General features: G+C 45.4%; 1 protein-coding gene across 5 annotated transcripts in view; it reads right to left on the bottom strand.

The window, feature by feature from the left end:
* Positions 1-24,807, bottom strand: part of TDRD9 (tudor domain containing 9) — a 117,106-nt gene that overhangs the window by 27,439 nt on the left and 64,860 nt on the right. For 4 of the 5 annotated variants that reach the window (XM_053225016.1, XM_053225018.1, XM_053225019.1 and 1 more), the window contains 5 exons: positions 9,323-9,439; positions 7,952-8,059; positions 5,727-5,827; positions 2,315-2,542; positions 572-683 (listed from right to left, as the gene is read on the bottom strand). In XM_053225016.1, the coding sequence (XP_053080991.1) occupies positions 572-683; positions 2,315-2,542; positions 5,727-5,827; positions 7,952-8,059; positions 9,323-9,439 (666 nt within the window). The remainder of the gene's footprint in view (positions 1-571; positions 684-2,314; positions 2,543-5,726; positions 5,828-7,951; positions 8,060-9,322; positions 9,440-24,807) is intronic. The other variant, XM_053225017.1, reaches the window with a different exon arrangement.

The following is a 24,807-nucleotide window of genomic DNA, read 5'->3' as shown; positions in this document are numbered from 1 at the left end:
GCCAATGAACATTTTCACGTGTCAGGTCGAAATTAATGTTTTAGCATTTTAAACGTTTTTTTATGACATAATTACAGAGAAAGAGCATGAGTGGAGGAGGGGCAGAGAGAGAGGGAGACACAGAATCCAAAGCAGGTTCCAGGCTCTGAGCTGTCAGCACAGAGCCCGACGCGGGGCTCAAACTCACAAACCACAAGATCATGACCTGAGCCAAAGTCGGACACTTAACCCACTAAGCCGCCCAGGTGCCCCCCGCCCCGCTTTTTTAAACATTTTTTTAAATGTTTATTCATTTTTGAGAGACAGAGTGGCATTTTAAATGTACCTAACGTTTTAAAAATTAGACTTTGATTCTAGAATATTTGTGTTTCATTTTCTGTTACAGTTCCATTTCCATTTAACAAGTACAATAATGCAAGCCCACCCACATTTACTAGATCACTAAGGTGCACAGGCTGTGTGCATGTGTGTGTCTGTGTGTACAAGTACATGCACTATTTCATGTCTACAGCATGACAATCCTAGGTTAAAAAGACAGAAAAGCTCTAATGATTCAGACACACCATCTCACCTCTGTGACATCAATTGTTAAGAGAAGATCTGTAATTGTCTGGGACCTGTCGAATGTGTTAAATGAGACCTGCATAGGATCTACTGTCTGCTTCTGGAAGTCCACATTCACCCTATGTAATGTGATTTAAAAAAAAAAAAAAAACAGACAATAAAAGTCAGGTGTTACAAAGAAAACACGTTTACGTATGTGAAGTCACTGCTCAAACTATTCCATTACTTATACAAGAAAAAACCATTTTAACACAAGAAAAGAACATCTTGTAAGCTGGCAATGACAATTTGATTTCATCCCAAATCTGAGTGTGTGATGGCTTCCCGAGCTGCCCGGGGTGGCGGGGCGGGCGGGGGGGGGGGGGGTGGAGCGTGCACCCAGGGGTTATACACCACCCCCAGGGGTGTATTCTAAAGGTCTAGACTCTTACAGAAGACCTACTTTTAAGGGCACACATTCTAAGACCTGCCATATTTCCTAACTTCTGGTTTCAGAGGTGAGTGACTTTGACTTTTCCTAAAGTACAAGAATCCATGCCTGGTTCAATGTTAGAAAACACATACGTGATTTTCTAGTAAACCAGGGAGACATAGTTCATCTCTTAAAACAGTAAGATAGCAAATGCTGAAGTCTGAGGACATGAAATACAAATGTGATAAAAATACAATTCCCCTTTCCTAACACTTTCTTTCTAAAATGAAGTGGAAGAATTATGAGAGATCCTAACCCAACTCTGCCCAGCTTTCAGACCCACTTATTAAGGGTGATTCAGGCAAAGCTCCCTGCAGGACACACCCTCCCTGGGCTACAGACCCAACTCCCTGCACCTTCAGAGCCTCAGAATCAAAACCTCAACATGGAATAGTTGTCGATGGGACGTGCTTCCTTCCCTCACCAATTCCAAATTCCTGTCAAGGTCCTCACAGAATCAAAAAGATCACAAATAAGAAATGACGACTGAGGGCGCCTGGGTTGGGCGTCCGACTTCGGCTCAGGTCACGATCTCACGGCTTGTGAGTTCGAGCCCCGCGTCGGGCCGTGTGTCGACAGCTCGGAGCCCGGAGCCTGCTTCGGGTTCTGTGTCCCCCTCTCTCTGCCCCTCTGCCACTCGTACTCTCTCTTGCTCAAAAACAAATAAACATTAAAATTTGTTTTTTAAATGAGGACTGAGAATCCCTCCACACGGTACTGGGACAGTGTGACCCAAAGCAAAGGCATCTGTTACATCCCGAAGGGTGATTTAACTCAGTCCAAGAGAATCAAATCCATACGCCCAACAGCATCTGCCGAGTGCCGAGTGCCACTGCTTGGGGCCGCCACGCGGGCAGCTCAGCCTTCCTGTAGCAAACGAGGCTGGAGGGAGAGCCCCCGTCAAGAGGAAGGGGTGGCTGGTGTGGGCCGGCACCGGGGTGCTCCCAACGCATCTCCGTTTTTGTCCCACCATCCACTCTGCTGACCACAAAGAATACTCCACTTTGCTTAGAAAATGAGAGGCGCATGGGTGGCTCCGTCGGTTCGGCATCTGACTCTTGATTTCGACTTGGGTCACGATCTCACGGTTCGGGAGGTCGAGCCCCACGTCAGGCTCTGTGCTGACAGCGCAGAGCCTGCTTGGGATTCTCTCTCCACCCACCTCTCCTCCACCCACACGCTCTCTCTCAGAATAAATAAGCCTTAAAAGCAACAACGACCGTATCTGAGACTGTGACAGCAGGCAGACAGGGGGGCCCGCCCGCCTTCTGAAAATACCTTGTGTTCCTGAGCTTCGAAACCGCCCCTCCTTGGACCTTCCCCTCGATTTCCTCTGCAGAGTGTACATTCAGCTCCAGGGCAACTTTCAGCTGAGACATCTTGATCGCCATGTACACCGCGGGAAGAGTTTTAAACCTCTCTGTCGGATTACGTGAGAACTCCACGAAGGCTCTGCTCCACACACGTAAAGAAAAAATCAGTTCATCAGGAACCTGAAAAGGAGAACTGAATGCATATTAATTTCTCTCAAAATGAGATGCACATTTTTAATTACACCTCTCCTCAGACTACCAGAAACTCTTCGTTCCACAATTAAGAAGTTTTCCTTAAATGAAACTACCCACTTAAGAGAAACAGAAATCACAAGGACCTGTCATCTCGGTAAAACCGAGCGCCACCCTTATGAATTCCCCCACGTAACGCAGGACGCACGCCAAGTGCGAATGAGACTTTCAGCCAAGGAATCTTGACTCTCACAGCGAACACAGGATGACGGCTCCGTGAGCCCCCACGGTTTTTCTATTTTACTGTAAACTAAACACAGAGGACAGAAAATCAAGAAGAGGCCAGTCTCTCCATGCTCCCCTCCACAAACAGCACCGGGCTGACCCCCCAGGCGGGCTGGCGGACACCCCTCGCCACCAGGCCTCCCACATCCCTGCCGGAGGAGAACCCAGCGTGCGCTGAGGGCGTCTGCTGGGCGTTTCCCGGGATAAATAAAGCTTCAAGTTCACACTTGCTTGTACATGAATGCCCTGGGTCAAAACATCATCGTCATGCAAACAGACCGACGACCCCTCCAAGTACCGTCACGGAAATGTGCACGTCTGAGCCCCGCGAAGGACGCGGCCGGTGAGGAGGGGCCGGCAGGGACGAAAGTCAGCCCCTAGCTCGGCCCTGCGCCCAGCCTGTCTGCAGCCTGAGCCCGCTGCCCCGGGAGCACCGGCTGTCCTCCGCCCTCCTGCACCCCCCCACCACCCTCCTCCCCCGCCTCCCGGTGGACTCCCCGCTGAGCACGCGCACTGGCCTGTGCCCAACTCGCTCCCCTCCTGTTCTGTCGCCTTCTCTAGCCGGCTCCTGAGTTTCTCCTCAGAAAGCTTCTTTCACACTGAGGCCACGCTTCCAGAATGCCCATCTTACAGCAGATTCTGAACTCCTGCCCACGGGACCCCCGCCAGCGCCCCTCCTGCCAGGGGGCCGCTCCTCACGGCCCCCTCCCACTCAATGCTGTCTGGAAGTCTGGAAGACCTGCCCTCGTGGACCCCCATCCCCTTTGTCCTGTACACACGACCAACAACCAAGCCCAAGAGATCTTGTGTCTCACCTGTGGCCTCCTTGGTGTCAAGGGTTACCTTGCTTTACACGACTGCCAAGGCTCCCCCTCTTCTCCGTCCTCTGATCACGTCCTACAAAACGGCGCAGCTCCGACACCCGGGGGTCTCCACACACCCGTCTATCCGTCCTCATCCTGACCAGGTGGCCACAAAGGACCATCCGGCATAGAGCACCCGACCTCCACGACACACACAGATCTGACACAACACCAGCTGCAGGCCACCTGGCCTCCGCCCCGGCCTCGCGCGCACCCCACTCTCTCCAGAGACCCAGCTGGGCTCGCGCTGGGCCCCTACGGGAGCAGTGCCTCTTCCTGCCCCAGCAGCCACCTCCTCCGCCCACCTCAAACACCTCCTCGGAACGTCCCAAGTGAACATGACTGCTCCGAGCCCCAGAAAGAATGTCTTCTGACCACCTGGGCCTCCCTGATGACAGTCCGAGACGGACAAATGTCTGTGGAACCCCACAACTAAGCTGACACCCCACCGCCAGGCTGGAAGCTCCACGTGGGAAGAGACGCTGTGCCTGTGAACTTACCACCTGTGCCCGAAGGCCCTTCACGCCTGACACCACTTCCTCGCTCAAGAAAGCCCTGCGTGACCCCATAAGGAACACAGCCTCTACTCCCTCAAATAGTGATTTGGGTCATCCTTTGTCCTTACACACTCGATGCACAAGGACGGCTCCTGGTACAACCAGAAGAACACAGTTACACCTCCAATAACTGACATGACATTGCTATTGTGGCTAAAAAGCCAGAAACAAGGAATCGTGTAAAATAGGATTAAAATACCTATTAAAAAAAAAAAAGGCTCAGACAGGAAGAATATGAAACAGACACAGACTCCAACCCAGTGACAAGATCAGACTTGTTGGCTGCCGGCCACTCAAACCCGGCAAAGATCACCCACGCACAACTTGGAGCCAGAGCCAAGGCAAACGCGATTTCTCTTCTCTTTCAACCGAGTGACCTCCTAAAGGGGCTAAGCTGTGAGCCTGGTGGTCCGCTACCAACAAGGTCCAATGACGCCTGGGGAGTCAGGACAGAGAGCTTCGCCATGTGGCTCCAGTTTTAAATAAGTGATTTGTAAACCTGATGAAGAATCTCAGCGTAATCTGAGGGGCCCCTGGGTGGCTCAGTCGTTAAACACCTGACATGGGCTCAGCTCACATCTCATGGTTCGTGGGTTCGAGCCCCACGTCGGGTGAGCTCGAGCTTCATTTTAGGTGAGCCCTGCTTCTTTCCCTCTGCCCCTTGCTCACTCGTGCCCCCCCCCCCAACAAACAATTTCAGTGTAATTTGTGTTTGAATATTTAAGAAGACTTGAGATACTATAAGCTAAGCTAGTTCAATCTGTAACCGCTGTGGACAGCATTGAGACCGTGTCAGGTTATGAAAATCGATGTATTAATCACAGGAACAGAACTTACAATGTCTGAAAAACTAACCCAAACTGACATCAGCTTAATAAAAACAATTTATAGACCACCAGAAAAAATCTCCAATGTTAGAACTAAAAATCAATTTAAAACCACAGTCTTTTCTTCACACAAACATTCCCTCCTAGAAATAAAAACTCAAAGGGACACTCTGAGCCGTGCCATTCTGGCCCTTATACCTGCAATTCAGATAAGGTGAAACGTACTCAGCGTCCGCAGTACTTGTCTGCCAAAAATAATTAGAACACACGTGTGTTGAGTAACTACAAGCAGGGAGGCCCTATCCTGGGGTGTCTCCACGGCCTACAAAGTAACCTATCACTAGTGATGCACCGTGACCACCTAGGGGCAGGCGACTCCCCGAGCACCGTCCCGGCACTGCAGGGCATCACCGGGCCTTGTCGGTAGCAGACCCACAGGCTCACGGCTTAGCTGCTCTAGGAGGCCACACGGTTGAAATAGAAGAGAAATCGCAACTGATAACAAGACAGACCAAAGCCACATTCCACGGCCACGTGGAACAGCCCGAACAGAGACCCATTTCTACGTACTCAGTTTTAAGGATTCGTTCCCGCAAACATGAAAAACGTTACGGCTCTTTCATAACTACAGTTGACTGCAAAAATATACTTACTTTGTACCATCAAATACAACGGATTTGACTTGACCACACTGTCTGAAGAGAGACTGTAGTTGTTTATGGTAGAGAAATCCATAGGGAGGAATGTGCTTCAACTGTAACACATAAAGCAGGATTAGTATTTAGTATTAGTATTTTAGCATCAGAGCAGACGTAGAAGCTAAGGAAACAGTTACGATGTTCATAACTGGTCACAAGCTAAAGCCGCTACACATTATTTTAGTTCACAAAAACATAGTTTACTGTCTTTAACCATAAGATGTGGACTCTACGGACAGGTGTACCTAATGACTAATGACTTTTACATCGTAACTAAGCTTCAACAATAAATACATGCTAAATAAAAGCTAACTCTTTCTCTGCCAAAATAATACAAAAGTCCAACAGGAAAAAAAAAGCTGCTTTTTTATTTTACTTTAAGCAAGCTGACTAAACACGTCTCTTGGCACAACCCCTCCTACGTGCACAAAGGGAACCAGCAGGAGGTCTGCCCCACGGGCCCGAGGGGCACCACACACCGTGGCCACAAGTCAAGCACACTGAGCTGCAAACCCCTCCCGGCCCCGACTGCTTGCTTTCTCCCCTCCGTCTGGGTGATCAGCGTTCCAGGCTCTGGCTGGGCAGGAAACCTGGGGCCCCTGCACCAGCGGTCCCAGGCCCCAGGAGAGGCCGCGAGAGGTGGGGGCGGGGGGGCGAGAAGCCCCGGTTCTGAGCTGCCGGGTCAAGCGTCCAGTGGCAAGGTATGGAATCGCCCCAGGACTCACCCACCACAAGAAGTAAGGGTGAGGGTAAGTCCCCACATCGAGGGGTCAGCGCAAGGCTCAGGGAAGCAAAATATAAAATGCGTAACAAAGGGCCTCTCAGGTAGGGGTTGAGTCAACGCGAGCTATCGAGCTATCGTCTGGTCTTCCTAATGCGCATGGAGGGCAAAGGTCTGGCCCCAAACCCCACTCGTGGCAAGCACAGCTGGAACCTGACAAGGACCCCGCGGGATCCTTCTCGCCGTGCACAGGGCAGGGGAGAAGACCACATCTCGAGTCAAGGAAGCCAAACAAAAGAGCCTTGTCCGGCCTGAAGACCCACAGGGGCAGAGTCCCCAGCAGCGGTCAGAGACTAATGACCACTTTTTACATTAAAATTCCCTTCAGCTGCCTGCCCCCAGCCTGAGCACCAGCAACGTTCAGGCTCGTCCCAGATCTCCACAACACTCAGTCGCCTGTGACCCTCCCCGTGCACCTGCTCCCTTCAGTGATCGTGGCGACGTTACCAACAAGAAAAAGCTGGCATGCTCGAGCGCTTACTGTAGGCCAGCCACTTTACCGAGGGCTTTACACCCCCGTCAGGTATAAACTGATAATAGAACCGAGTGGTGCAGTGAGAGTCCAGTTCCCAAGTACTTTATTCCAGCTGTGCATCCTGACATTTCCACGTGCTCAGGTTTAACCAAACGGTCCACAAATGTTCGTCCAATGGTCCATGCCAATGGCTGAGCATCAGATTCACCGAAAACACATATTATTTAAATGTTAATTTCCAGACCTCTCCTTCTAGTTCAGATTTTGTGGCATGGAGCCCTGAAATATTTTTTTTTAATTTTTTTTTTTAACGTTTATTTATTTTTTTGGGGACAGAGAGAGACAGAGCATGAACGGGGGAGGGGCAGAGAGAGAGGGAGACACAGAATCGGAAACAGGCTCCAGGCTCCGAGCCATCCGCCCAGAGCCTGACGCGGGGCTCGAACTCCCGGACCGCGAGATCATGACCTGGCTGAAGTCGGACGCTTAACCGACTGCGCCACCCAGGCGCCCCGAGCCCTGAAATATTTAAAAATAAACAAACACTCTCTAGGTGATTCTACTGGGCATTCAGGTCTGTGGATCAGTTTAAATCACAGTCCTAATCTGACAACCAATAACATTTCACTTTGTGTAAAATGAAATTGTTAACTAAATATTCTTAACCTTATGGAGAAGGGTCTTAAATCCTTCAAAAGGGCACATTATCAGTTAGCCATAAATATGTAACTTCTCAAGGCTATTTTTCCAGGCCAGGTCTGCAAAAAAGGAAGCAAGACTGAGGGCAAGAAGATGTGTGTGAAAAGGTCAAACAAGCTGTTGATATCCACGTGAGAGGCAAAAATCCACCAGGTACTTGTAACAATGGAAACACCTGGAGAAACACAACGTTCTGTAGCGGCCACACTGAAACGGAGCGCCTACCACGATGGTGGTCTTCGGGTCTTTGCCAGCCAGCTCCCTCACCGCCATCTCCTCGTCAGGCTGTCCGAAAGTAAAGTAATTTGGGTAAAAAGCACCCGCCAATACAACCTGGAAGAGAATTGTACTTTCATGAAGTGACGTTATTTATCAGTCTGTCTCACCAACACACAAATCTCTTCCCAGAACGATGTTAACAGCTGTAAGGTAAAAAATGAGCTTACGTTAAAAAAAACTAGACCTTCTACCAACTGAGCCGAAAGTCCCAATTCTGGTTATTTTACCGGAAAAAGAGCAGCAGTCCAGACACAGTCTTTCTTCAAAGGACATGGAGCCCATCTCAGAAGGAGGGCTAGGAAACAGTGCCGAGTACGAGTGAGGGCACAAATGACTCTGCACACTTTCCTACCTGCTCCCCAGCAAACTCCCCTCTATAGGAAGGGCACCTCTCCACACTCCAAGAAACACATCCAGTGTGCACTTCTATTTTTTTTTTAATTTTTTTTAACATTTATTTATTATTGAGAGACAGAGAGACACAGGGCATGAGCAGCGGAGGAGTAGAGAGAGGGGGAGACGCAGAATCCGAAGCAGGCTCCAGGCTCCCAGCTGTCAGCACAGAGCCCGACGCGGGGCTCAAACCCACAAACTGTGAGATCATGACCTGAGCCGAAGTCAGTCACTTAACCAAATGAGCCACCCAGGTGCCCCAAACGCACTTCTAAAAAGCACTCTGCAGAGTCCCTTCTTCAATCAAAATATCATTCGAAACAAACACTCACAGAAGACTCTCCCTCCTTAAAGCAATCTGAAACCCAGAAAAACACCGTCTTCTGGCATCATTCTGTTTGCAGACATCTTCCGTCAACCCAATTCGACGCGCTTGATACACACAGACGTCCTCCTCCTCCTGACCCCAAAGTGGAAACAGCAGCCACTTTTCTAGGCTGTGCTTCCTTCCACACAATCCCCATAAGGTCCCATCCAACAAGCTAACTTGATCACGGCCTCCAAAGTTAGTATCTTCAGTATAAGGGAATAGCTATATATGTTGAATAACACGAAGAACATTTTTCGTTTCTTGAAAGCAAAAAACCAAGGACCCCTCCTGAAACAGGAACAATGGCTGGCGTGCTATAGTAACATGCCTCTGGAGATTAGCAATAGATCTGGATGACCAGCCTGATGATGTGGAAACCCTGCGCTATGCAACGTAAGAATGTTTCCTAACCCCCAAAGCAGGATGGACATCACGGACCTAAAATCTCTGCTGAGACATGATTTATATCAGGAAGACAGAGTGCGTGCGCTCTCAACCACAACACCTGGCAAGAAGAAAGAATCAGGACAGATATCCAGGAAACCCCAGCATACCTGCAGGATGAAGCGCTGCTTATAAACATATTCTTGGTCCATGACAGGCCGCCGCGAATCAACGTACATGTTGAACTGAGAGACCCGGTTCTTCAATTCTCCGTACAGCTCAGCCACCTAAGAAAAACACATGGAGATATGAGGCCTCGAAGTGCTCCTGCCATCCAGAACAGTGAAAACACTGGAAAATAAGCACACTGTTGAGAAAGCACTCATACATCTATGGGATCAAACACAGAACCCATGAAGAGTCACCTTATCAAAGACTAGTAAGATATGGAAAGGATGCTCAACGATAACCACTAACAGAAATATCAGGACAGGGGTGCCTGGGGGCTCAGTTAGTTAAGCGTCCAACTCTTGAATCGGCTCAGGTCATGATCCCAGGGTCATGGGATCAAGCTCCGCATTGGGCTCCTCACTGACAGCATGGGGCCTGCTTGGGATTCTCTCTCCCTGCGCCACCCCTCAAAATAAACAAATAAACATAAAAAAAGAAATACCAGGACATAAAACCACATATGCTTCATGATCCCAATCTATAAGTGTGCAAGCGCGCAAACACACACACACACACACACACTGCAAACATGCACCCACAATGCCCTGTGGGCATAGGAAGAGCAGGTAACCAGAACCATCTCCTCTGCTTTAGTCCCTCACATGCCTCTGAACCCCCACCATGAACATGTATTGCTTTTGTAATTAAAAACAAGCTTAACTGGCCAATGGTTCAACAGTTGCTCTGAACAAAAAAAAAAATCACCCAGTTGCGATAAAAACCATCTCACACAGAACATCAAACTTCAATACGCAGACACAAAGGAACACACAACAATAAATATCTGTAAATTGTTCATAAATTAATTTACCACAAAATTATCTTAATAAACTAAAAAAGTAAAAAAACCACACAGATGTGAAATTAGCTGGAAAAAACAACTAAGAAGAATTGGAAAGATAGAAAAACTTAAAAGCTGTGTTCTGTGAGGATGTGCAAAAAGCCTACGACACGTAGAAGGACCAAGCCCATCACCCCCATGGTAACCAATGCACTTCCATGTTCCTGAAACCTTTCTTTTTTTCTTTTTTTTTAATGTTATTTATTTTGAGACAGAGACGGTGAGTGGGGGAGGGGCAGAGAAAGAGAGAGGAAGAGAGAATCCCAAGTAGGCTTCCAGCTGTCAGCACAGAGGCAGACGTGGGGCTCAAACTCATGAAACTGAGAGCAAGAGTCGGATGCTTAACCGACTGAGCCACCCAGGTGCCCCCTCCTGAAACCTTTCTTAAGGCCGTCATGACATATGACTTCTTTAGTTAAAAATCAGTTTAGCAGACGGCAGAGGAGCACGGAAGTTCTCTGCTTCTCTTATCCCTGAAATGCAGCTAGATCAGCACCAAACCATCTTGCACACCTAGAAAACTGATCTGAGGATTAACACAACAATCTGCATAACTTCAGCCACAGAACTCAGCAGGTATGCGGCATGGATTGGTGAACTGGGGGAGAGAGAAGCTTCTGAGGGTAGAGAGCTGTTTTTGTGGAGAGAGGACAGAGATGGGGGGAGAGTACAGGAAAAGCACCCCCCTCAAAAGCAGCTGGAGAGAAAGAGAAGAGTGGAAACAGCCCCAAGAGACTGAACAAAAAAGGGAAAAAGGAAAAAGGAGAGGGTTTCACAACACCATTACACTCCATAAGCAGGGGAGTGCAGGGTAGGAAATTCTGCAGCTAGTGGTGCTCTGGTGGAAAGGATGAATCCCCTGGGAGCAGACAGCAAGGTCCAAGGGTCCTCGGGCCACATGGAGAGAGGCAGTTCCCCTGCTGGGAGGACACTTGGTTGAGGCTGTGTGGCCTCCCCACCGGGAAAGGTCCCAGTGGGCCCCAGAGAACAGCCACATTTGCTGGTGTTGGAACAGGGACGTTTATGGTGAAGCCTGGCACCAGATGTGTGTTGCAGTTTGCCATAACCCCTGAATCGCTGCTGCTACGTGATTGCGCGAACTTTCTCTGGGCGGGCTAACACCCAGCCACAGTCTCCAGGCCTCTGCAGCAGCACGGTGGCCATCAGCATTCCCGGGAGCAAGCCAGCTCCCAGCCATTGCTCGGCGAGACACTCCCCCAGAGGGTCTGAGCAGGCCAAAGCAACAGGGCCCTGAGAACTCAGGGTTTTGGAAACACAGGCACATCTGAGATAAAACTCGGGAGAGAGGTGCTGCCTGGCAGGCTGACAGCTTGGTCACCAACAGTGTCGAAGCCGGAGTAGACAGAAGCCAGAGACAAAGGAGGGGTACCTGATGATCAGTCAGTGAGAGCACAGAGTTCTGATGCTACAGACTGGGAAGCTGGGTGACTCCGTTTTCACCCTTCCCGTACCTACACATACGCACATGCACACCACACCAATCAACCCCAATAAGCTAAGCAACGCCACCTAGTGGAGAATGGAGCCACTACACCATCCCTGTCCAGCTGCGTCAACCAAGTCCTAGAGGAACATCACAAGTCTCTTGGCCGGCTCTGTGTACAGACTATGAAGTGCTTCATAGTTTGACTTCTAGGAGAAACTGGATGTAATTTCATTCGGATTTCATTCTGTTTGCTGGTCTATCTACTCATTTTCTCTTTTTCTTTTGTTATTCTTGGATACAGAAAGAGAAAAAATGTATTTTTATTTTCTGTTTTTATAATTTTTACTTTTTTACTATATTTTTAAATTTTCGTATTTTTTTATTCTACTTTACTTTCTTCATTTCATTTTATTCTATCTTATGACATACATTTTTTTAATTTTTAAACTTTTTCTTACTTTTTTTCTTTTTATTTTCTTTGCCTATTTTCTCTATTCTAGCAAGCTTCATTCAACAAGCAGACCAAAACATACCTACGATCTAGCTTCTTTTATTTGGTTTTTTGTGCTATTTTTAATTTTTTACTTTTTTGTTTAATTTTTTTAATCTTTATTTATTTTTGAGAGAGAGACAGAGTGCAAGCGGGCGAGGAACAGAGAGAGGGAGACACAGAATCTGAAGCAGGCTCCAGGCTCTGAGCTGTCAGCATAGAGCCCGACGTGGGGCTCGAACCCATGAACCGCAAGATCATGACCATGAACCGCGAGATCATGACCTGAGCCAAAGTGGACACCCAACCGAATGAGCCACCCAGGCGCCCCTAATTTTTACTTTCTTCTTCTTCTTCCTCCAAAATGACAAAAAGAAGGAATTCACCCCAAAAGAAAGAACAGGAAGAAATGACAGCCAGGGGCTTAATCAACACAGATATAAACACGATGTCTGAACCAGAATTTAGAGTCAGTATAATAAGAATACTAGGTGGAGTTGAAAAAACCATAAAATCCCTTTCTGCGGAGATAAAAGAAGTCAAATCTAGTCAGGATGAAATTAAAAATGAAATGAGATGCAATCTCAAATGGCTGCCACAGCATCAAGGATGGATGAAGCAGAGCAGTGAATTAAGGATACAGAAGACTAAATTATGGAGAATGATGAAGCAGAAAAAAGAGGGAAACTAAGGCAAAAGAGCATGATGTAAGAACTGGAGAACTCAGTAGCTCATTAAAAAGGAATAACATCTGAATCATAGTAGTCTCAGAAGATGAACAGAGAGAAAAAGGGGTAGAAGATTTATGTCAGCAAATCATAGCCAAAAACTTTCCTCATCTGGGGAAAGACACAGACATCAAAATCCAGGAAGCACAGAGAACTCCCATTAGACTGACCATGAATAAGGCATATCATAGTCAAATTCACAAAATAGTCAGGCAAAGAAAGAATCATGAAAGCAGCAAGGGAAAAAGAGTCCTTCACTTACAATGGAAGACAGATCAGGTTCACAGACCTATCCACAGAAACTCGGCAGGCCAGAAAGGAGTGGCAGAATATATTCAACGTGCTGAACTGGAAAAACATGCAGCCAAGAATTCTTTATCCAGCAAGGCTGTCATTCAAAAAGTTTCCCAGACAAAATTTAAAGGACTTCATGACCACTAAACCAGCCCTGCAAGAAATTTTACAGGGGACTCTCTGAGAGGAGAAAAGACAAAGGAAAACAAAAAAGACCAAAAGCAACAAAGACTAGAAAGGACTAGAGAACATCACCAGAAACTCCCAACTCTACAGGCAACAAAATGGCAATAAATTCGTATCTTTCGGTACTCACTCTAAATGTCAGTGGACTAAATGCTCCAATCAAAAGACACATGGTAACAGAACAGATAAGAAAACAAGATCCATCTATATGCTGTTTACAAGAGCCCCATTTTAGACCTAAAGTCACATTCAGATTGAAACTAAGGGGATGGAGAACCATCTATCATACTAATGGTTGCCCCAAAAAATGACAGAGTAGCCATACTTATATGACAATCTAGGTTGTAAAATAGACTGTAACAAGAGATGAACACAGGCATTATATCATAATTAAGGGGTCTATCCACCAAGAAGATCTAACAATTGTAAACATTTATGCCCCAACGTGGAAAGCCCTAAAAATATAAATCAATGAATCACACACATACAGAAACTCATTGACAATAATACCATAAGGGACTTCAACACCCCACCTACAGCAATGGACAGATCATCTAAGCATAAAATCAACAAAGAAACAATGGCTTTGAATGACACACTGGATGAGATGGACTTAACAGATATATTCAGAACATTTCATCCTAAAGCAGCAGAATACGCATTCTTCTCGAGTGCACATGGAACATTTTCCAGAACAGATCACCACTGGAACACAAATCAGCCCTCAACAAGTACAAAAAGGTCAAAATCATACCTTGCATATTTTCAGATCACAATGCTATAAAACTCAAAATCAACCACAAGAAAAAAATTGTAAAGACAACAAATGCTCGGAGATTAAAGAACATCCTACTAAAGAATGAATGGGTTAACCAAGAAGTTAAAGAGGAAATTAAAAAATACATGGAAGCCAATGAAAATGATAACACCGCAGGCCAAAACCTCTGGGACGCAGCAAAGGCAGTCATAAGAGGGAAGTATATAGCAATCCAGACCTTCCTAAAGAAGGAAGAAATGTCTCAGATACACAACCTAACCTTAAACCTTAAAGAGCTGGAAAAAGAACAGCAAATAAAACCCAAAACCAGCAGAAGACACGAAATAATAAAGATCAGAAAAGAAATTACTGCTATCGAAACATACCAAAAAAGAAAAAAAAACAGTAAACAGATCAATGAAACCAGGAGCTGGTTCTTTGAAAGAATTAACAAAATTTTATAAACCCCTAGCCAGTTTGATCAAAAAGAAAAAGGACCCAAATACATAAAATCAAGAATGAAAGAGCAGAGATCACAACCAGCACAGCAGAAATACAAACAATAACAAGAGAATATTATGAGCAATTATACGCCAACAAAATGGGCAATCTGGAAGAAATGGACAAATTCCTAGAAACATATACACTACCAAAACTGAAACAGGAAGAAATAGAAAATTTGAACAGACCGATAACCAGTAAAGAAATCTAATTAGTAATCAAAAATCTCCCAAAAAACAAGAGTCCAGGGACAGATGGCTTTCCAGGGGAATTCTATCAAACGTTTAAAGAAGAGTTAACACCTATTCTCTTGAAGCTGTTCCAAAAAATAGAAATGGAAGGAAAACTTCCAAACCCTTTCTATGAAGCCAGCATTACCTTGATTCCAAAACCAGAGACCCCACTAAAAAAGAGAACTACAGACCAATTTCCCTGATGAACACAGATGCAAAAATCCTCAACAAGATACTAGTCAACCAGATTCAACAATACCTTTAAAGAATTATTAGCCATGACCAAGTGGGATTTATACCTGGGATGCAGGGCTGGTTCAATACCCACAAAACAACCAATGTCATACATCACATCAATAAAATAAAGGACAAGAACCACATGATCCTCTCAAGAGATGAAGAGAAAGCATTTCACAAAATACAGCATCCTTTCTTGATAAAAACCCTCAAGAAAGTGGGGATAGAAGGATCAAACCTCAAATCATAAAAGCCATATACAAAAGACCCACCGCGAATATCACCCTCAATGGGGAAGAACTGAAAGCTTTCCCCCTAAGGTCAGGAACATGGCAGGGATGTCCACTCTCACCACTGTCATTCAATATAGCATTGAAAGTCCTAGCCTTAGCCATCAGACAATACAAAGAAATAAAAGGCATCCCAATCAGCAAGGAGAAAATTAAACTTTCCCTCTTTGCAGACGACATGATACTCCATATGGAAAACCCAAAGATTTCACAAAAAAACTGCTAGAACTGATCCACGAATTCATCAAAGTCACAGGATATAAAATCAATGCACAGGGGCACCTGGGTGGCTCAGTCAGTCGAGAGTCCGACTTCGGCTCAGGTCATGATCTCGTGGTTCGTGAGTTCGAGCCCCGCGCCGGGCTCTGTGCTGGCAACTCAGAGCCTGGAGTGTGCTTCGGATTCTGTGTCCCCTCTCTCTCCGCCCACCCCTACTTGTGCTCTCTCTCTTTCAAAAATGAATAAACATAAAAAGAAATTTTTTAAATCAACGCACAGAAATCAGCTGCATTTCTATACACCAATAATGAGGCAGCAGAAAGAAATCAAGGAATGGATCCCATTTACAACTGCACCAAAACCCATAAAATACCTAAGAATAAACCTAACCAAAGAAGTGAAAAATCTATACACTGAAAACTACAAAAAGCTTATGAAATAAACTGAAGAAGACACACAAAAAAGTGGAAAAATATTCCATGCTCATAGACTGGAAAAAACAATATTGTTAAAATGCCAATACCACCCAAAGCAATCTATGTATTCAATGCAATTTCTACCAAAATAACACCAGCATTCTTCACAGAGCTAGAGCAAACAATCCTAAAATTTGTATGGAACCAGACAAGACCCCAAACAGCCAAAGCAATCCTGAAAAAGAAAACCAAAGCTGGAGGCATCACAATTTTGGACTTCAAACTATACTACAAAGCTGTAATCATCAAGACAGTATGGTACTGGCACAAAAACAGACACACAGATCAATGGAACGGAATACAGAACCCACAAATGGACCCACAAACATATAGCCAACTAATCTTTGACAAAGCAGGAAAAGAATATCCAATAGAAAAAAGACCGTCTCTTCAGCAAATGGTGTTGGGAAAACTGGACAGAAACATGCAGAAAAATGAAGCTGGACCACTTTCTAACACCATACACAAAAATAAACTCAAAATGAATGAAAGAGTAAACCTAAGATAGGAAGCCATTAAAGTCCTTGAGGAGAAAGCAGGCAAAAACCTCTTTGACCGAGGCTGCAGCAACTTCTTACTCAACACGTCTCTGGAGGCAAGGGAAACAAAAGCAAAAATGAACTACTGGGACCTCACCAAGATAAAAAGCTTTTGCATGGCAAAGGAAACAATCAGCAAAATTAAAAGGCAACCAACAGAATGGGAGAAGATACTTGCAAGTGACATATCAGATAAAGGGTTAGTATCCAAAATCTAGAAAGAACTTCTCAAACTCAACACCCAAAAAACGAATAATCCAGGGAAGAAATGGGCAAAAGACATGAATAGGCACTTTTCCAAAGAAGACATCCAGAAGGCTAACTGACACATGAAAACATGCTTGGAGCACCTGGGTGGCTCAGTTGGTTAAACTGCCGGACTTCAGCTCAGGTCATGATCTCGTGGTTCATGAGTTTGAGCCACACACTGGGCTCTGTGCTGACAGCTCAGAGCCTGGAGCCTGCTTCAATTCTGTGTCTCCCTCTCTCTGCACCCCCCCCCCCCACCGCTTATCCTTCCCTCTCCCTCTCAAAAATAAACATTAAAAAAAATGCTCAATATCACTCATCATCACAGAAGTACAAATCAAAACCACAATGAGAGGGGCACTTGGGTGGCTCAGTCGGTTAAGCATCTGACTTCAGCTCAGGTCATGATCTTATGGTTTGTGAGTCTGAGCCCGCATCGGGCTCTGTGCTGACAGCTCAGAGCCACGAGACTGCTTGGGATTCTGTGTCTCCTTCTCTCTCTGCCCCTTCCCCTGCTTGCACTCCATCTCTATCTTTCAAAAATAAATAAACATTAAAAAATAATAATAAAAATCAAAACCACAATGAGATACCACCTCACACCAATCAGAATGGCTAACACTAACAACTCAGACAACAGATGTTGGTGAGGATGCAGAGAAAGAGGATCTCTTCTGCATTGTTGGTGGGAATGCAAACTGGTGCAGCCACTCTGGAAAACAGTATGGAGGTTCCTCAAAAAATTAAAAGTAGAACACCCTACGACCCAGCAACTGCACTACTAGGTATTTACCCAAGCTCTACAGAAATACAGATTTGAAGGAGCACATGCACCCCAATGTTTATAGCAGCCCTATCAACAATAGCCGAAGTATGGAAAGAGTCCAAATGTCCATCAGCGGATGAATGGATAAAGAAGTGGCAAATATACACTATGGAGCATTACGTGGCAATCAAAAAGAATGAAATCTTGCCATTTGCAACTACGTGGATGGAACTGGAGGTTATGATGCTAAGCAAAAGTAGAGAAAGACAAATATCATAGGACTTCACTCTTGTGTGGAATTTAAGATACAAAACAGATGAACCTCAGGGAAGGGAAGTAAAAATAGTATAAAATCAGGGAGAGGGACAAGACATAAGAGACTTAAATACAGAGAACATCCAGAGGGTTGCTGGAGGGGTCATGGGTGGGGGGATGGGCTAAATGGGCAAGGGGAATTAAGGAGGACACTTGTTGGGATGAGCACTGCGTGTTATACATAGGAGATGAATCAACGGAATCTACTCCTGAAAACATTATTGCACTATAAGCTAATTTAGATAGATGATCAGTTTAAAAGTATACAAGTCACTTTCTCTGACCACAATGCAATAAAATCTGAAATGAACAAAACAAGGGATCTAAAAATATCTCTATCAGGAAATTCAAATATTCTTCTTAAAAACACTTGCATCAAGGAGAAAACTGACACTAAAAGAGGTTACAGGAAGGAATAACAACAATCCCTCCTTACCATAAATCAACAGAATGTGGCCCAAGCTGTGTACGCAAGAAAATACACAGCTTTAAAGGCTTTTAATTAGAAAAACTTGGAAATGTTAATGGATTAAATACCCATCTCAGGAAGATTAAAATAGTAAACCAAGAGACAAAGAACTGAATTAAAAGAAACAAGCAGGGCACCTGGATGGCTCAGTTGGTTGAGCATCCAGCTCTTGATTTCAGTTCAGGTCATGATCTCACGGTTTGTGGGATCGAGCCCTGCGTCCGGCTCTGCGCCGACAGTGCAGGGCCTGCTTGGGATTCTCTCTCCCCTCAATCTCTGCCCCTCCCCTGCTCGCACTCTCTCTCTCAAAATAAATAAACATTAAAAAGAAAAAAAAAAAAAAACAGAAAAAAGCAAACACCAGTCCATTAAAATCCTCTACCTCTCCTTCCCAAAAATGCCTAACGCAGTAAAACTGACAAACCAAACCAAGAGTTAAGTTCCTTGAAAATAAAACAGGTTAAGCATGTTGCAAACTGCAGTGAAGAGTGAACACAGCAGGCCTGGGTTGCCCACACCCTGCACATTCCAAAGACAGACTAGGTTCCTGGGACACAGCCTTTAAAGCCCTTGGAACTTCCTGCCTCACAGGAGTGTCTTGGCCGCCTGAGGCCCTGGGCCTGACAAATCGTTTGTGGTAGCAACAGGATTTATGGCGGAACACCTGCCACGCAGTACCAGCGGGACCTCTGCGGGGCTGACCGCTAAGTAACCGGGGCCGGCTCTGCGGGCGCCCCGTGCCTACATACCTCCCTCGGGTAAAACCCTGGACACCAAGGCCCAAGGCAGCCTCTCCGGTGGGCGGTGCTTCCCGCCTGCCGTCACACACGACTGCCAGGAGAGCTGCCCTGCCCGCCCCCCACCAAGCCCACGCGGAGGAAACAGCTGAAGCCCTGTACCTGCCGTCTCTGGGCTTCTCCCCCTGTGCCTGTTACCTTTGCTCCTTTTGACGTGTATCCTTCAGCTGTAAGAAACCAGAACCGGGAGAGAGGGAAGATGGCGGCGTAGGAGGACGCCGGGCTCACCGCGCGTCCGGCGGATCACTTAGATTCCCCCTTCACCTGCCTCAATAACCCAGAAAACCGCCAGAGGATTAGCAGAACGGAGCCTCCGGAGCCAAGCGCAGACGAGAGGCCCACGGGAGAGGGTAGGAAGGGCGGCGAGGCGGTGCGCGCTCCACGGACTGGACTGGCGGGAGGGAGCCGGGGCGGAGGGGCGGCCCGACGGCCGAGCAGAGCCCCGAGTCTGGCCGGCAAAAGCGGAGGGGCCGGACGGACTGTGCTCCGACAGCAAGCACGACTGAGCGTCTGGGAGGTCCTAAGTGAACAGCTCTGCTCGGAAAGCGGGAAGGCTGGAGGACAAAGGGAGGGAGAGGTGCTGAGCCCCCCGACGACAGAGCTCAGTCTGGTGGGGAACAAAGGCGCTCGCCAGCGCCATCTCCCCCGCCCATCCCCCAGCCAAAATCCCAAAGAGAACCAGTTCCTGCCAGGGAACTTGCTCGCTCCGCGCAAACACCCAACGCTGTGCTTCTGCGGGGCCAAACCTCTGGCAGCGGGTCTGACTCCCTCCCGCTGCCACAGGGCCCCTCCTGAAGTGGATCACCGAAGGAGAAGCAAGCTAAGCCTGCCCCTCCTGCCCCCGTGCACCTTGCCTACCCACCCCAGCTAATAGGCCAGATCCCCAGCACCACAAGCCTGGCAGTGTGCAAGTAGCCCAGAGGGGCCACGCCACCCCACAGGGAATCCCGCCCCTAGGAGAGGGGAAGAGAAGGCACACACCAGTCTGACTGCGCCCCGGCGGTGGGCTGGGGGCAGACATCAGCTCGGACTGCGGCCCCGCCCACCAACTCCAGTTATACACCACAGCACAGGGGAAGCGCCCTGCAGGTCCTCACCACGCCAGGGACTATCCAAAATGACCAAGCGGAAGAATTCCCCTCAGAAGAATCTCCAGGAAATAACAACAGCTAATGAGCTGATCAAAAAGGATTTAAATAATATAACAGAAAGTGAATTTAGAATAATAGTCATAAAATTAATCACTGGGCTTGAAAACAGTATAGAGGACAGCAGAGAATCTCTTGCTACAGAGATCAAGGGATTAAGGAACAGTCACGAGGAGCTGAAAAGCGCTTCAAACGAAATGCAAAACAAAATGGAAACGACGACAGCTCGGATTGAAGAGGCAGAGGAGAGAATAGGTGAACTAGAAGATAAAGTTATGGAAAAAGAGGAAGCTAAGAGAAAGAGAGATAAAAAAATCCACGAGTATGAGGGTAAAATTAGAGAACTAAGTAATACACAAAAAAGAAATAATATACGCATAGTTGGTATCCCAGAGGAGGAAGAGAGAGGGAAAGGTGCTGAAGGGGTACTTGAAGAAATTATAGCTGAGAACTTCCCTGAACTGGGGAAGGAACAAGGCATTGAAATCCAAGAGGCACAGAGAACTCCCTTCAGACGGAACTTGAATCGATCTTCTGCACGACATATCATAGTGAAACTGGCAAAATACAAGGATAAAGAGAAAATTCTGAAAGCAGCAAGGGGTAAACGTGCCCTCACATATAAAGGGAGACCTATAAGACTCGTGACTGATCTCTCTTTTGAAACTTGGCAGGCCAGAAAGAATTGGCACGAGATCTTCAGTGTGCTAGACAGAAAAAATATGCAGCCAAGAATCCTTTATCCAGCAAGTCTGTCATTTAGAATAGAAGGAGAGATAAAGGTCTTCCCAAACAAACAAAAACTGAAGGAATTTGTCACCACTAAACGAGCCCTACAAGAGATCCCAAGGGGGATCCTGTGAGACAAAGTACCAGAGACATCACTACAAGCATAAAACCTACAGACATCACAATGACTCTAAACCCATATCTTTCTATAATAACACTGAATGTAAGTGGATTAAATGCGCCAACCAAAGGTATCAGAATGGATAAAAAAACAAGACCCATCTATTTGCTGTCTACAAGAGACTCATTTTAGACCTGAGGACACCTTTAGATTGAGAGTGAGGGGGATGGAGAACTATTTATCATGCTACTGGAAGCCAAAAGAAAGCTGGAGTAACCATACTTATATCAGACAAACTAGACTTTAAATTAAAGGCTGTAACAAGAGATGAAGAAGGGCATTATAGAATAATTACAGGGTCTATCCATCAGGAAGAGCTAACAATTATAAATGTCTATGCGCCGAATACCAGAGCCCCCAAATATATAAAACAATTACTCATAAACATAAGCAACCCTATTGATAAGAATGTGGTAATTGCAGGGGACTTTAACACCCCACTTACAGAAATGGATAGATCATCTAGACACACGGTCAATAAAGAAACAAGGGCCCTGAATGAGACATTGGATCAGATGGACTTGACAGATATATTTAGAACTCTGCATCCCAAAGCAACAGAATATACTTTCTTCTCGAGTGCACATGGAACATTCTCCAAGATAGATCATATACTGGGTCACAAAACAGCCCTTCATAAGTTTACAAGAATTGAAATTATACCATGCATACTTTCAGACCACAATGCTATGAAGCTTGAAATCAACCACAGGAAAAAGTCTGGAAAACCTCCAAAAGCATGGAGGTTAAAGAACACCCTACTAACGAATGAGTGGGTCAACCAGGCAATTAGAGAAGAAATTAAAAAATATATGGAAACAAACGAAAATGAAAATACAACAATCCAAACGCTTTGGGACGCAGCGAAGGCAGTCCTGAGAGGAAAATACATTGCAATCCAGGCCTATCTCAAGAAACAAGAAAAATCCCAAATACAAAATCTAACAGCACACCGAAAGGAAATAGAAGCAGAACAGCAAAGGCAGCCTAAACCCAGCAGAAGAAGAGAAATAATAAAGATCAGAGCAGAAATAAACAATATAGAATCTAAAAAAACTGTAGAGCAAATCAACGAAACCAAGAGTTGGTTTTTTGAAAAAATAAACAAAATTGACACACCTCTAGCCAGGCTTCTCAAAAAGAAAAGGGAGATGACCCAAATAGATAAAATCATGAATGAAAATGGAATTATTACAACCAATCCCTCAGAGATACAAACAATTATCAGGGAATACTATGAAAAATTATATGCCAACAAATTGAACCACCTGGAAGAAACGGACAAATTCCTGAAAACCCACACGCTTCCAAAACTCAATCAGGAGGAAACAGAAAGCTTGAACAGACCCATAACCAGCGAAGAAATTGAATTGGTTATCAAAAATCTCCCAACAAATAAGAGTCCAGGACCAGATGGCTTCCCAGGGGAGTTCTACCAGACGTTTAAAGCAGAGATAATACCTACCCTTCTCAAGCTATTCCAAGAAATAGAAAGGGAAGGAAAACTTCCAGACTCATTCTATGAAGCCAGTATTACTTTGATTCCTAAACCAGACAGAGACCCAGTAAAAAAAAAAAAAACTACAGGCCAATATCCCTGATGAATATGGATGCAAAAATTCTCAATAAGATACTAGCAAATCAAATTCAACGGCATATAAAAAGAATTATTCACCATGATCAAGTGGGATTCATTCCTGGGATGCAGGGCTGGTTCAACATTCGCAAATCAATCAACGTGATACATCACATTAACAAAAAAAAAAGAGAAGAACCATATGATCCTGTCAATCGATGCAGAAAAGGCCTTTGACAAAATCCAGCACCCTTTCTTAATAAAAACCCTTGAGAAAGTCGGGATAGAAGGAACATACTTAAAGATCATAAAAGCCATTTATGAAAAGCCCACAGCTAACATCATCCTCAACGGGGAAAAATTGAGACCTTTTTCCCTGAGATCAGGAACACGACAGGGATGCCCACTCTCACCGCTGTTGTTTAACATAGTGCTGGAAGTTCTAGCATCAGCAATCAGACAACAAAAGGAAATCAAAGGCATCAAAACTGGCAAAGATGAAGTCAAGCTTTCGCTTTTTGCAGATGACATGATATTATACATGGAAAATCTGATAGATTCCACCAAAAGTCTGCTAGAACCGATACATGAATTCAGCAAAGTTGCAGGATACAAAATCAATGTACAGAAATCAGTTGCATTCTTATACACTAACAATGAAGCAACAGAAAGACAAATAAAGAAACTGATCCCATTCACAATTGCACCAAGAAGCATAAAATACCTAGGAATAAATCTAACTAAAGATGTAAAGGATCTGTATGCTGAAAACTATAGAAAGCTTATGAAGGTAATTGAAGAAGATTTAAAGAAATGGAAAGACATTCCCTGCTCATGGATTGGAAGAATAAATATTGTCAAAATGTCAATACTACCCAAAGCTATCTACACATTAAATGCAATCCCAATCAAAATTGCATCAGCATTCTTCTCGAAACTAGAACAAGCAATCCTAAAATTCATATGGAACCACAAAAGGCCCCGAATAGCCAAAGTAATTTTGAAGAAGAAGACCAAAGCAGGAGGCATCACAATTCCAGACTTTAGCCTCTACTACAAAGCTGTCATCATCAAGACAGCATGGTATTGGCACAAAAACAGACACGTAGACCAATGGAATAGAATAGAAACCCCAGAACTAGACCCACAAACGTATGGCCAACTCATCTTTGACAAAGCAGGAAAGAACATGCAGTGGAAAAAAGACAGTCTCTTTAACAAATGGTGCTGGGAGAACTGGACAGCAACATGCAGAAGGTTGAAACTAGACCACTTTCTCACACCATTCACAAAAATAAACTCAAAATGGATAAAGGACCTGAATGTGAGACAGGAAACCATCAAAACCTTAGAGGAGAAAGCAGGAAAAGACCTCTCTGACCTCAGCCGTAGCAATCTCTTACTCGACACATCCCCAAAGGCAAGGGAATTAAAAGCAAAAGTGAATTACTGGGACCTTATGAAGATAAAAAGCTTCTGCACAGCAAAGGAAACAACCAACAAAACTAAAAGGCAACCAACGGAATGGGAAAAGATATTTGCAAATGACATATCGGACAAAGGGCTAGTATCCAAAATCTATAAAGAGCTCACCAAACTCCACACCTGAAAAACAAATAACCCAGTGAAGAAATGAGCAGAAAACATGAATAGACACTTCTCTAAAGAAGACATCCGGATGGCCAACAGGCACATGAAAAGACGTTCAACGTCGCTCCTTATCAGGGAAATACAAATCAAAACCACACTCAGATATCACCTCACGCCAGTCAGAGTGGCCAAAATGAACAAATCAGGAGACTATAGATGCTGGAGAGGATGTAGAGAAACAGGAACCCTCTTGCACTGTTGGTGGGAATGCAAATTGGTGCAGCCGCTCTGGAAAGCAGTGTGGAGGTTCCTCAGAAAATTAAAAATAGACCTACCCTATGACCCAGCAATAGCACTGCTAGGAAT

The sequence above is a fragment of the Acinonyx jubatus genome, chromosome B3, assembly GCF_027475565.1.
Source record: "Acinonyx jubatus isolate Ajub_Pintada_27869175 chromosome B3, VMU_Ajub_asm_v1.0, whole genome shotgun sequence".
Lineage (NCBI taxonomy): Eukaryota > Metazoa > Chordata > Mammalia > Carnivora > Felidae > Acinonyx > Acinonyx jubatus.
This window is presented reverse-complemented; position numbering and strand designations above follow the sequence as displayed.